Source organism: Solanum lycopersicum, chromosome 2, assembly GCF_036512215.1.
Source record: "Solanum lycopersicum chromosome 2, SLM_r2.1".
Classification (NCBI taxonomy): domain Eukaryota; kingdom Viridiplantae; phylum Streptophyta; class Magnoliopsida; order Solanales; family Solanaceae; genus Solanum; species Solanum lycopersicum.
In genome coordinates, this window is record NC_090801.1 from 53,226,863 (window position 1) to 53,238,748 (window position 11,886).

General features: G+C 27.8%; 3 protein-coding genes across 3 annotated transcripts; all 3 read left to right on the forward strand.

Annotated features, from left to right (window-relative positions):
* On the forward strand, window positions 1-628 carry LOC138342161 (ninja-family protein AFP3-like). Its single transcript, XM_069294361.1, has 3 exons — window positions 1-85; window positions 162-227; window positions 372-628. The coding sequence occupies exons 1-3, from the start codon at window positions 1-3 to the stop codon at window positions 626-628; spliced, it is 408 nt and encodes a 135-aa protein (XP_069150462.1).
* A 1,749-nt stretch (window positions 629-2,377) lies between these two features.
* Window positions 2,378-3,243, forward strand: LOC138342315 (ninja-family protein AFP3-like). Its single transcript, XM_069294648.1, has 3 exons — window positions 2,378-2,537; window positions 2,614-2,679; window positions 2,824-3,243. The coding sequence occupies exons 1-3, from the start codon at window positions 2,453-2,455 to the stop codon at window positions 3,078-3,080; spliced, it is 408 nt and encodes a 135-aa protein (XP_069150749.1). The 5' UTR covers window positions 2,378-2,452; the 3' UTR covers window positions 3,081-3,243.
* A 7,186-nt stretch (window positions 3,244-10,429) lies between these two features.
* On the forward strand, window positions 10,430-11,325 carry LOC138342162 (ninja-family protein AFP3-like). The gene is made up of 3 exons (XM_069294362.1): window positions 10,430-10,594; window positions 10,643-10,844; window positions 10,958-11,325. The coding sequence occupies exons 1-3, from the start codon at window positions 10,430-10,432 to the stop codon at window positions 11,323-11,325; spliced, it is 735 nt and encodes a 244-aa protein (XP_069150463.1).
* Window positions 11,326-11,886: the final 561 nt, after the last annotated feature.

Below are 11,886 nucleotides of genomic sequence, written 5' to 3' on the forward strand. Positions count from 1 at the left end.
ATGGAGAAAGCTAAAGAAAAAATAGGAACTTCAAGGAATGTAGAGTATAAAAATATGAAGCTAAATTTAGGGCTTCCATTGAATGGTAATTTTGATGTTCACTTGAAAAAAATAAATCATTTTATGTGAATAACTGATAAAATATTTTTTGATGTTTCCAGGTGAATCGCAAGGATGTGTTGCTTCAAGTGTAGCTGAGGTCGAAATCCAACAATCACCTACTCAAGGTATCAAGATTTTACGAAATGATTATATAAATCTAGTCAATTTTAATTCGTACCAAAATTAAAGTGGGAAATAATTTATACTTTTACCTTTAGTTCACGATGTGAAATCATATTCAATTGAATAGAAATAACTTGTGTATTCAGAGGAAAATATTGCTCAAGAGAAGTTTGAAAACTTCGTGCTCAACAATATGGCTAATGTCTACACAAAAGGTGAAGGACCGGCAGGAAAGAAGATTGAAGGACTTTTATACTCGTGTAAGGAGATAGATGAAGTAAAAATAGTTTGTCTTTGTCATGGCAATTTTCTAAATGCAGATGAATTTGTCAAACATGCTGGTGGAGGTGACGTAGTAAACCCTTTAGAACATATATATATTGAAGGAAAACAAATTAAGTAGACTTAATATCAGTGTTATTTGATCCTTTATTTTGTTGTTGTGTCGTATAATTCAATGTTTATTTCCCAAGAAGGCAGTAGTTTTTGTATTGTTATTATTTCATCTTTCATTTTGTTGTTGTACTAACTAAAGTTCCTCCCATCAAAGCTATATTAAGGTTATTTTGCAGTCATTCCGCTTCTTTTGATGCGTATTTTTTAAAGTTTAATTCATCTTTCCTTTTGTTGTTGTACAGACTAAATTAAAGTTCCTCCCATTAGTTATAGTAAGGTTATTTTCCAATCATTCAGATTGGTTTTTTGCTACTCGGTGATTCTTTTTTTTAATCTTAATTGGAAGCAACTAACAGTTTCTATTCTACACAAATTACAAATATTGATCCCTTATTTTATTCTTTTAAAATTTGAAATCGAGCCACTAAACTAAATAAGGCATTTAATTTCAACCTATTTGTAAAAAGCATTTCGCATGTTCCTCAACATGAGAAAGAAGAAGAGTTGTCTATGAGTGAATATCACTAGGCTAATATCATTTATTTTTAAATCGACTAATTAATATTGTAAAAATGTCATTTTCTAATTTTCTCTATTCGATTATGTGTAGTTTTGTTCTTCTCTTGTAAGAATTTGAAATATTAATGTGCTAATTAGGATTTGGGGTTAAACTATTTAAAGGATTCTTTTGTTATTTTTCGACTACAAGTTTTTCATTTCTTGCTAAACTTTGAAACACGTGATATAAGTTGTTTTCTTAATGTGTTAGGTTTCCCTATCAACTGCTAGTTTTAAGGTTTTCTACGTCTATTTTCCTAGTTAGAGTATCTATTTCTTGCTAAAGCTGACAATTATATGTTAATATATATGTTATCCCTCTTTGATTATGCATATTCTGGTTCTTCTAGTAAGAATTATAGTATTCATGTGTTAATTAAAACTTGGGGGTTAGCTTTTTAAGGATTACTAAGTTATATTTTTACTTAGAATTTTAATTTGTTGATAAATCTTGAAAAACTTAGAATTTTTAGTTGTTTTTTTTATGTGTTAGGTAGGTCTAGACTATTTTAGATATTTCTAAGTTTATTTGTAGAAGTTAGAATTTTCATTTCTTCCTAAATCAAATAATTATTTGTTAATACATATATTATTAATTGCATATTGTGTTGCGCTGCTATTTTTTATTTTATTTTTTGCATATGTGACTGATTTTTATATAAATATTTTTAAAATCGTCAAAATATTACGCAAAATACTTCATCACAAATATTTTTAAAAAGATTCATTACTTGGTGTATCCATCATCTACTACGAAACACATAAAAAGGAACAAATATAGGGTGTAATTGAATTTTTTTTAAATAAGTCGGCATTCAATGTATAAAATTAACGTAAATAAAGTGGTATTTGCAAATTAATTTAGAATTGTTTTGTAAGGAAATGACTCATAATTAATATATGTATTATAAATAGGGAGGAGTATAAAAAAAGTCAAATAAGACTATTTAGGACATTTAATTATCATAAGAAATATGTTAGAATAATTAACATATTAAATATTCATCAAAAGGTATATAGAATAAACTATACATGTCCTTTTATCACGAGAGATATGTATGTATTATATATTTCCAAAGTGCTTCATAAACCATGTGATCATGCTATCCTCTTCACGCTTTTTTTACCCTCACACCCATAAATTTTATTCTTTATAACCTCCTAATGGCCTAACATTTTCTCCACACTGAGACTTTTGTGGAGTTTTTCTTTTCCTAGTTTATAGTTTTTTAGTTCAAAATTCAATAGTTTTCTCATATTAGATTTTGCTAACATGGAGAAAGCTAAAGAAAAAATAGGAACTTCAAGGAATGTGGAGAATAAAAATATGAAGCTAAATTTAGGAATTCCATTGATTGGTAATTTTGATGTTCACTTGAAAAAAATTAATCATTTTATGTGAATAACTGATAAAATATTTTTTGATGTTTCCAGGTGAATCGCAGGGATGTGTTGCTTCAAGTGCAACTGAGGTCGAAATCCAACAATTACCTACTCAAGGTATCAAGATTTTATGAAATGATTATATATATCTAGTCAATTTTAATTTGTACCAAAATTAAAGTAGGAAATAATTTATACTTTTACCTTTAGTTCACGATGTGAAATCATATTCAATTGAATAGAAATAACTTGTGTATTCAGAGGAAAATATTGCTAAAGAGAAGTTCGAAAACTTCATGCTCAACAATATGGCTAATGTCTACACAAAATGTGAAGGACCGAAAGGAAAGAAGATTGAAGGGCTTTTATACTCGTGTGCGGAGATCGATGAAGTAAAGATAGTTTGTCTTTGTCATGGCAATTTTCTAAATGCAGGTGAATTTGTCAAACATGCCGGTGGAGGTGACGTAGTAAACCCTTTAGAACATATATTTATTGAAGGAAAACAAATTAAGTAGACTTAATATCGGTGTTATTTGATCCTTTATTTTGTTGTTGTGCCAAATAATTCAATGGTTATTTCCCAAGAAGGCAGTAGTTTTTGTATCGTTGTTATTTCATCTTTCATTTTGTTGTTGTACTGACTAAAGTTCCTCCCATCAAAGCTATATTAAGGTTATTTTGCAGTCATTCGTCTTCTTTTGATGTGTATTTTTTAAAGTTCAATTCATCTTTCCTTTTGTGGTTGTACTGACTAAATTAAAGTTCCTCCCATTAGTTATATTAAGGTTATTTTCCAATCATTCAGATTGTTTTTTTTTTGCTACTCGGTGATTCTTTTTTTTAATCTTAATTAGAAGCAACTAACAGTTTCTATTCTACACAAATTACAAATATTGATCCCTTATTCTATTCTTTTAAAATTTGAAATCAAGCTACTAAACTAAATAATGCATTTAATTTCAACCTATTTGTAAAAAGCATTTCGCATGTTCCTCAACATGAGAAAGGAGAAGAGCTGTCTATGAGTGAATATCACTAGGCTAATATCATTTATTTTTAAATCGACTAATTAATATTGTAAAAATGTCATTTTCTAATTATCTCTATTCGATTATGTGTAGTTTTGTTCTTCTCTTGTAAGAATTTGAAATATTAATGTGCTAATTAGGATTTGGGGTTAAACTTTTTAAAGGATTCTTTTGTTATTTTTTAACTTCAAGTTTTTCATTTCTTGCCAAACTTTGAAACACGTGATATAAGTTGTGTTCTTAATGTGTTAGGATTCGCTATCAACTGCTAGCTTTAAGGTTTTCTACGTCTATTTTCCAAGTTAGAATATCTATTTCTTACTAAAGTCGACAATTATATGTTAATATATATGTTATCCCTCGTTAATTATGTATATTTTGGTTCTTCCGGTAAGAATTGTAGTATTCATGTGTTAATTAAAATCTGGGGGTTAGCTTTTTAAGGATTACTAAGTTATATTTTTACTTAGTATTTTAATTTGTTGATAAATCTGGAAAACCTTAGAATTTTTAGTTGTTTTATTTATGTGTTAGGTAGGTCTTAACTATTTTAGATATTTCTTAGTTTATTTGTAGAAGTTAGAATTTTCATTTCTTCCTAAATCAAATAATTATTTGTTAATACATATATTATTAATTGCATATTGTGTTGCGCTGCTATTTTTTATTTTATTTTTTGCATGTGTGACTGATTTTTATATAAATATTCTTAAAATATTCAAAATCTTACACAAAATACTTCATCACAAATATTTTTAAAAAGATTCATTACTTAGTGTATCCATCATCTACTACCAAACACATAAAAAAGAACAAATATAGGGTGTTAATTGATTTTTTTTTTAAAAGTCGGCATTCAATGTATAAAATTAACGTAAATAAAGTGGTATTTGCAAATTAATTTAGAATTGTTTTGTAAGGAAATGACTCATAATTAATATATGTATTATAAATAGGGAGGAGTATAAAAAAGGTCAAATAAGACTATTTAGGACATTTAATTATCATAAGAAATACATTTAATTATCATAAGAAATATGTTAGAATAATTAACATATTAAATATTCATCAAAAGGTATATAAAATAAACTATACATATCCTTTTATCACGAGATATATGTATGTAGGTATATATTGACGCATTAAAATTTAATTAAATTTGTACTATTGCAAACCAAAATGCATCTAAATATTTTATTCCAAATTAACTAATGAAATTTCTTTAAGTTTTCTAATAATGTTTCGTTATACTGAACCTTCTTCAGAAAAAAAATCACAAAATAAGTTTCAAGTTCAAAAGTGTAATTTTAATAACTTTTTTAAGTGAATATTATTTTTCTAACTTACAAAGTTTCCACTTCTATTATCTAAACCTAACTCGATTTCTAAATAGAGGTATATATTTTATTTAAAAAGACTTCTTATTTTTTTAAAAAAATATTATACTTTAATGGGATTCTTCATACTAGCACTCCCTCCTAAGACCACACATGCAAGTTCACCCTCATATAACTCATGTCACGATGTTTTTCCCTCTCCGTTTTATTATAATTAAATTAGGAAAAGACATTAATTTTCTTTGAAAATTTAGTTATTTGAACTATCATATCAATCTATGCTTTATCTAAATAACTTAAAAGTAAATTATTTCACCCCTAAAACTGAAACGAAAAAAAAACTAACAAAGGAAGTAACACGCGAGTAAGGAAAATTAAAGTTTTAAAAATCAATAAAAAAAATGAAAACTCTCATTACCTCCACAACCTCAAAGCATCACGACGACGATAGTCTGGTAGTGTTGATTGTTGTGGTTGTTTGTTAGTTGTTCGAATCTGAAAGTGCAGAACTCATTGGAACGTCATCAAAATAGTGATTGATTGATTTGAGCTTGCCGGAATACCAACAAAATAAGAAAAAGAATAAAATAAAAAAGGGATACGGAGAAAGGGTTTCATTCGATGTTTCTCGATGGTTGATTTGAGGTTTTAGTGGCTGTTTTCTCTGGTGGTTTGGGTGGTTGTTTCGTGGCTACTAGTTTTTCAGAAAAGAAGAGAAAACGCCGTTGTGAAGGTTGTGGTGGTGATGAGTGTGGTGTTCTTTGACGGAGAAGACGAAGAAAATTGTGGTATGAGTTGAAATGAGTAATTTTTCTTACAAGATCACAAATAAAGTGAGTAGGATTAGTGGATGAAATTTTTTTCTACAAAATTTAATAATTAAATAGAAATTAATTATTATAAAATATAAAATTAATAAAAGAAACGTTAATCATAAAGAAAACAAACCAAAAAGAATATAGTTTCTGATGTGGAGCTGACATATATACTAGTGTTGAGGTAGCAATTATTGTAATACATCACATATGGTAAGAATAGTGTTACACGTTTTAAAATGGTATTCAACTTATTTTTAAATAATAAAATTGCAATATATACTTCTAATAGTTTAAATAAGTTGTTGATTTTTCAAAACAAGCTCAGGGAAAATTGATGTATTTTCCCTTAAAAAGAACAATAATGTCATTTTATCGAATATAAGGTGGACAACTCGACGTTATTATAAAACTAAGTTCCAACATCTTTAGTCCTAATCATATTATGTGGCTAATAGCTTTAGCAAATAGAACTTATTTTTAAAATTTAAAAAGATAAAAAAAGATTTATTAATTTTTTTCATGATCAATCATCATTATTTTTTAGCGAAAAGGGTCTGATATACCCCTCAACTTTGTTATTTAGAGCTGATATACCCCTTGTTATTAAATAGGCTCATATATACCCCTACTTGTAAACAAATGGCTCACATATCTTCTTTTCCTCTAACGGAAATGAAAAAAATAATAATTTTAATCTGAATTTTTATTAATTTTTTCTAAAAAATATAATCGCATATGAGTAAATTTAATCCTCGTCAAACATATTTTTTTTGACTTTCTTTTGTTTCAATGACTAATTTATAATAATTATTTTGATAATCAAATTTATTTATGTTTCACAAATATTCTTGTATAACTTATTGTAGATGACCAAATTTTTTCTTCGAATACGAAATTAAATTACAATACACACAAAAGAATAGTTTAATTTCTTTTTCTTTAAACTAAGGAATGAAAGAAAAAAATAAAAGAAGAATAAGAAACTCAAATAATTAAAATAAAAGAAGTCAAAAAATAATTTATGTATGAAAAAAATTAAAATATACCTTGAACTTTGATAGAAGAATCATATATACCCCTAAATAATTTTTTTATAAAAATTAGAAGTAATAAATATAAATTTAAAACTAATCTTTTAAATTTCGTTAAATGAAGAGTATATGTGAGCCATTTTGTAACAACAGGGGTATATGTGAGCCGTTTGTATAACGGTAATGAGCCACTTTTATAACGAAGGGTATATCAGCTCCAAAAGACAAAGTTGAGGGGTATATCAGATCATTTTCCCTATTTTTTTTTATCATAATAGCAATAATATATTCTATATAAAAGGGTTTGATATACCCCTCAACTTTGTCATTTAGAGCTGATATACCCCTTGTTATGAAAGTGGCTCATATTTACCCCTACTTGTAAACAAATGGCTCACATATACCCTTTTTCTCTAACGGAAATGAAAAAAATAATTTTAATCTAAATTTTTATTATTTTTTTCTAAAAAATATAATCCTATATGAGTAAATTTAATCCTCGTCAAACATATTTTTTTTTTACTTTTTTTGTTTCAATGACTAATTTATAATTATTATTTTGAATCAAATTTAATTATGTTTCACTAATATTCTTGTAAAACTTATTGTAGATGACCAAATTTTTTCTTCGAATTCGAAATTAAATTACAATATACACAAAAAATAGTTTAATTTTTTCCCCCATTAAACTGAGAAATGTAAGAAAAAAATAAGAATAAGAAACTCAAATAATTATAATAAAAGAAGTAAAAAAATAATTTATGTATGAAAAAATTAAAATATACCTTGAACTTTGATAGAAGAATCATATATACTTCTAAATATATTTTTTTTAAAAAATTAGATCTAATAAATATAAATTTAAAACTAATTTTTTAACTTCCGTTAAATGAAGGGTATATGTGTGCCATTTTGCAACAGCAGGGGTATATGTGAGCCGTTTGTATAACGGTAAGGGCATATATGAGCCACTTTTATAACGAGAGTATATCAGCTCTAAATGACAAAGTTGAGGGGTATATCAGACCCTTTTCCCATTTTATAAAGTGAAGATTATTTTACCAGTGAAGTAGTATTAATTAAGTGCATATTTAGGAAAGGTAAAAGGATGATTTAGACTTGTATGCTTTCATTTCATTTATATTGGGGGTAGGAAAGAAAATTGCAGGGTGAAGAATCGAATCTCTACTGATAAAGTAAAATTTAAATAACCAATCAACTGAATTGAGCTATTAAGATTCCTCTAAACTTATTATGATTATGTTATCACATATTTCTATTTAAATGCATAAAAAAAACCTTGATATACAGATAATATGATATAGTAGGACCGAAGCTTGGAACTTGTTTCATCAAAGTATTAAAATTTATTAATTTTTTAAAAAAACATTTTTTTCTAGCATGTTTTTCTTAAAAGAAAAATCTTATGTGAGAAAAAAAAATTATTTTTGATCACCCAATTTAAAAAATACTTTTAAGTAGCAACTAAAAAGTGTTTTGCCAAATTTTGAGAAGTGTTTTACCAAAAATCTTCAGTGAGCAACAATTAGTATGATGAGACATGTTTTTGAATTGTATATTTATATTTAGAAAATTAGTACAACTCCTGTTAATATTAATTATTATTATTATTATTATTATAGAATTAAGTCAACTAATTATATAAGAATAAAAATGAATGTGTTCAATGAAGATAGCATGTAAGAAAGAATGAGTATGGTACCAATCATAAAACATCAAACGAATCCCAAGTATTATTATTATTTTATTTCAACAAACTATATGCATATGGGGTTTTGTTATAACTTCAATATATGTATAAATATAAAAATCATATTGTACTTTTTTTTGTTGTTCTTTTCTCATTATTCAAATATCAAAATGAAAGAATACTAATGAAACAAATGTTTTGAATAATTGATATTTTGGTTTTTACACATACGTTTTGAATTTTTCTTTTTCGATTGGTCAGTAATAATTTTCTACCACGTAAATATAAAAATAAGTTTCGTGTGTATTATATCTTTCTCGAAATACTATGAAAACATTAAATATGTTGCTATTTAAGTCGAAATATATGAATTAAGAAATTCACTTCATGAAGATAGATTGATTCGCTTGGTGTTTTGCTTGGTGACTCATTGTGTTGGATTATGTTAAGAACACCAACACTTAACTTAATATTCTCAATTGCTTTATAACATTGAACTGATCATTAACAGATCTTATAGTAATGATCTAATTTCATCGTCTCCTATTTCTAATATTTTAAAAAAGAAATAAGCCCAATCATTAGTTGTTCAATATCTATCTATACATATATTTTAAGTTAGTATTATACGTGTTGATAATATTTTTATATGCATTGATATAATATCATAACATTAATGATCTCCAACACAGAAGAAAGAATAACTTAAAAAATGTAGATAACAAACAAATCAGAAAAAATGCTTAAATTAAGCGTAATACAATTAGTGATTTTCAGAAAAGGCGAACGAAAAATAAAAAATTACAGAAACTCATAGTAATAAAATCATGATTTTGATATTCAAGAATCAATCAAACACTTCTACTTTTTTTCTTAAAACTAAAAAATACAACTTAGATGATTGTCTACTTGTTAACTCAAAATCACTTGTTGCTAATAGATATATTTGTTTTTGTCTCCTACTTAGTGTTTTGAGTCCATATCAGAGCTCCAACTAAATTTCGAGTACACATTATTTTTTTATATTTAATAAATCTGTGAAGTAGTGAAAAACCTCCTTAAAAATAATGTTAACTATAAAGAAATAAAATGAACAATCCTCTTACATTTTAAACTATGAAAACTTAAAAATAAACAATAATTCTGTGAGATAAAATAATTGGATGATATAACTTTTAATAAATTTGCCCTAAGATAATATAACATTTATAATAAAATTTGCCAAAAAAAAAAGATTCAGAAATGCATAAATAACAAGTTTCATATCCGTAGTGTGAAAGTGAAAACTTTTCATAAATTTTCATGTAGTGATTTTTCAGACACGTGTAAAGTTTGATTTTGTTTCTCAATAGATAATTACAACGGACAATATTTTTGGATCAATTCCCAAAGTCCCTCCTTAAACCACGTAGCAAGGGGCTATTTTGTTATTTTTCACTTAACCCACAGAAAAAAGATTCCTTCACGTTTTTTATACTTTCATACTTGATTTGTTTTCCTTTATAACCTCCTAGACATCTGAAGGTTTCTTCAATCATTCATCATTGAAAATCAACTTCATACTTTTATAGAGTTTTTTTTCCTATTAAGTTTGTTTAGTGTCAAATTCAATAGCTTTATCGATTCTTTATGTTGTTGCTAAAATGGAGAAAGCTAATCATCAAGACAAAGGAAAAAGGATTGTAGAGGATGTAAGTGTAGACTTAACATTAGATCTTTCGATGGAGACTCAAATGGAGTACTGGAGGCAAAGGAATTTGTTGCCGCCTATGGATACTGAAATGGAGTGGAGGCAACAAAATTATCCATTTTCTGTGACCAGGACGTCTTCTTTGTGGAGGGATACTGAAATCGAGTGGAGGCAAAGTTGGAGGCTGAAATGGCTTGGAGGCGAAGAATGGATACTGAAATCGAGTCGAGGAAAAGGTTAGAGGCTGAAATGGATTGGAGGCGAAGAATGGAGACTGAAATTGAGTGCAGGCGTAAAATGGAGACTGAGATGGAATCGAGGCAAATCAGTGGTCCATTTTCTGTGACGAGGGCAGCTTCCATGCCGCCAATGGAGACTCAAACAGAATGGGGGAAAATGAGTGATCCATTTTCTGTTAATAGGACGGCTTCGTTGCCTCCAATGGAGACTGGGATGGACTAGAAGGAAAGGAGGGACCTCCAGACACAGACGCGCGGGGACACGCAACAGAATAGATGGGATAAACTAAAGAATGTTATAGTTGTTGAGGAAAATGAAGGGAATGGAAACTCTTCTTTGCCGTCACCTAGTGGATCTGGATCTGTACGAAGTTTTGGTTCAGCTGTAACTAGTTCTGAGACTCAACAACACCTACCTAATCAAGGTGATCGAAAATTCAATTGAGGTCTTCCATTTAATTAATTTCTCCATTTTCATTATTTTTTGTTCAATTAATTTTCTTTTGTCTAAAACTAAGAAATATTTTTTTCGCTTTAGTTGATGGAACTTTCATTGAAGGTGCATCTGGTAGTTCTAATGCGATACCTCCAGTCAGTGGCACATTGGAGCAAATGCAGCATCTGGTATTAGCAGCCATTGAAGCTATTAATGAGCAATCACCTGACTTTTCGGGAAATGAGGGACTCAGAAATTTCTTGCTCAAAATGCATGTTGTTTCCACTAAAGGTGATGAACTAAATGGAAAGAAGACTAAAGGATTTTTATACGCGTATAAGAGGGGAGGAGAAGTGAAGATTGTTTGTATTTGTCATGGTTATTTTCTGACACCAACCGAATTTGTTAAACATGCTGATGGAGGTGATGTTGAAAACCCTTTAAGGCTTATAACTGTCGATCCTAATTAATTAAGCTTTGTAGTGACAATGGCTATTTCCCAAAAAACTGTATTAGGTTTAATATCGTTGTTATGTAATTTTTCCTTTTGTTGTTGTACCGAATGACTTCAATGGGTATTTTTCCCAAAAAGGCATTAGCTTTGATATTGTTGTTGTTATTTCATCTTTCTTTTTCTTTTTTACAGGACTAAGTTCCTCCTATCTAAGATAATAAAGTTTTTTTCGGGCAAACCGCTTGTTTTGTTATGCTATGCATCACCATTTTTGGCGTAATTGGAAGCAACAAACAGTTTCTACTCAACAGAATATTTCTGCACCAGGCAAGCCTTAGGTTCTTGTCCCCTTATAGAGTTAATGAACTACTCCCTCTATTTAAAAAAGAGTGATCTAATTTGACATGATATGAAATTTAAGAAATAAAATAACTTTTTTAATTTTATGATCCTAATTTAAAATTATGTCAAATGTATCAAAATATTATTGTATATGTCTTTTGGAAAGATGAAATTAAAATGTTATAAAAAATATAAAACAATAATTCTATTTCATAGGGGTTATAAAAAAAAATAT

What these genes read in the sequence shown, in the direction of transcription:
- LOC138342315 (XM_069294648.1), top strand. Translation starts at nt 2,453, where the DNA reads ATGGAGAAAGCTAAAGAAAAAATAGGAACTTCAAGGAATGTGGAGAAT. An exon ending in TTTAGGAATTCCATTGATTG is followed by an intron (nt 2,538 to 2,613) that starts GTAATTTTGATG and finishes TGATGTTTCCAG; the next exon opens with GTGAATCGCAGGGATGTGTT. An exon ending in CCAACAATTACCTACTCAAG is followed by an intron (nt 2,680 to 2,823) that starts GTATCAAGATTT and finishes TTGTGTATTCAG; the next exon opens with AGGAAAATATTGCTAAAGAG.
- LOC138342161 (XM_069294361.1), top strand. Translation starts at nt 1, where the DNA reads ATGGAGAAAGCTAAAGAAAAAATAGGAACTTCAAGGAATGTAGAGTAT. An exon ending in TTTAGGGCTTCCATTGAATG is followed by an intron (nt 86 to 161) that starts GTAATTTTGATG and finishes TGATGTTTCCAG; the next exon opens with GTGAATCGCAAGGATGTGTT. An exon ending in CCAACAATCACCTACTCAAG is followed by an intron (nt 228 to 371) that starts GTATCAAGATTT and finishes TTGTGTATTCAG; the next exon opens with AGGAAAATATTGCTCAAGAG.
- LOC138342162 (XM_069294362.1), top strand. Translation starts at nt 10,430, where the DNA reads ATGGATTGGAGGCGAAGAATGGAGACTGAAATTGAGTGCAGGCGTAAA. An exon ending in AAATGAGTGATCCATTTTCT is followed by an intron (nt 10,595 to 10,642) that starts GTTAATAGGACG and finishes GGGATGGACTAG; the next exon opens with AAGGAAAGGAGGGACCTCCA. An exon ending in ACAACACCTACCTAATCAAG is followed by an intron (nt 10,845 to 10,957) that starts GTGATCGAAAAT and finishes TTTTCGCTTTAG; the next exon opens with TTGATGGAACTTTCATTGAA.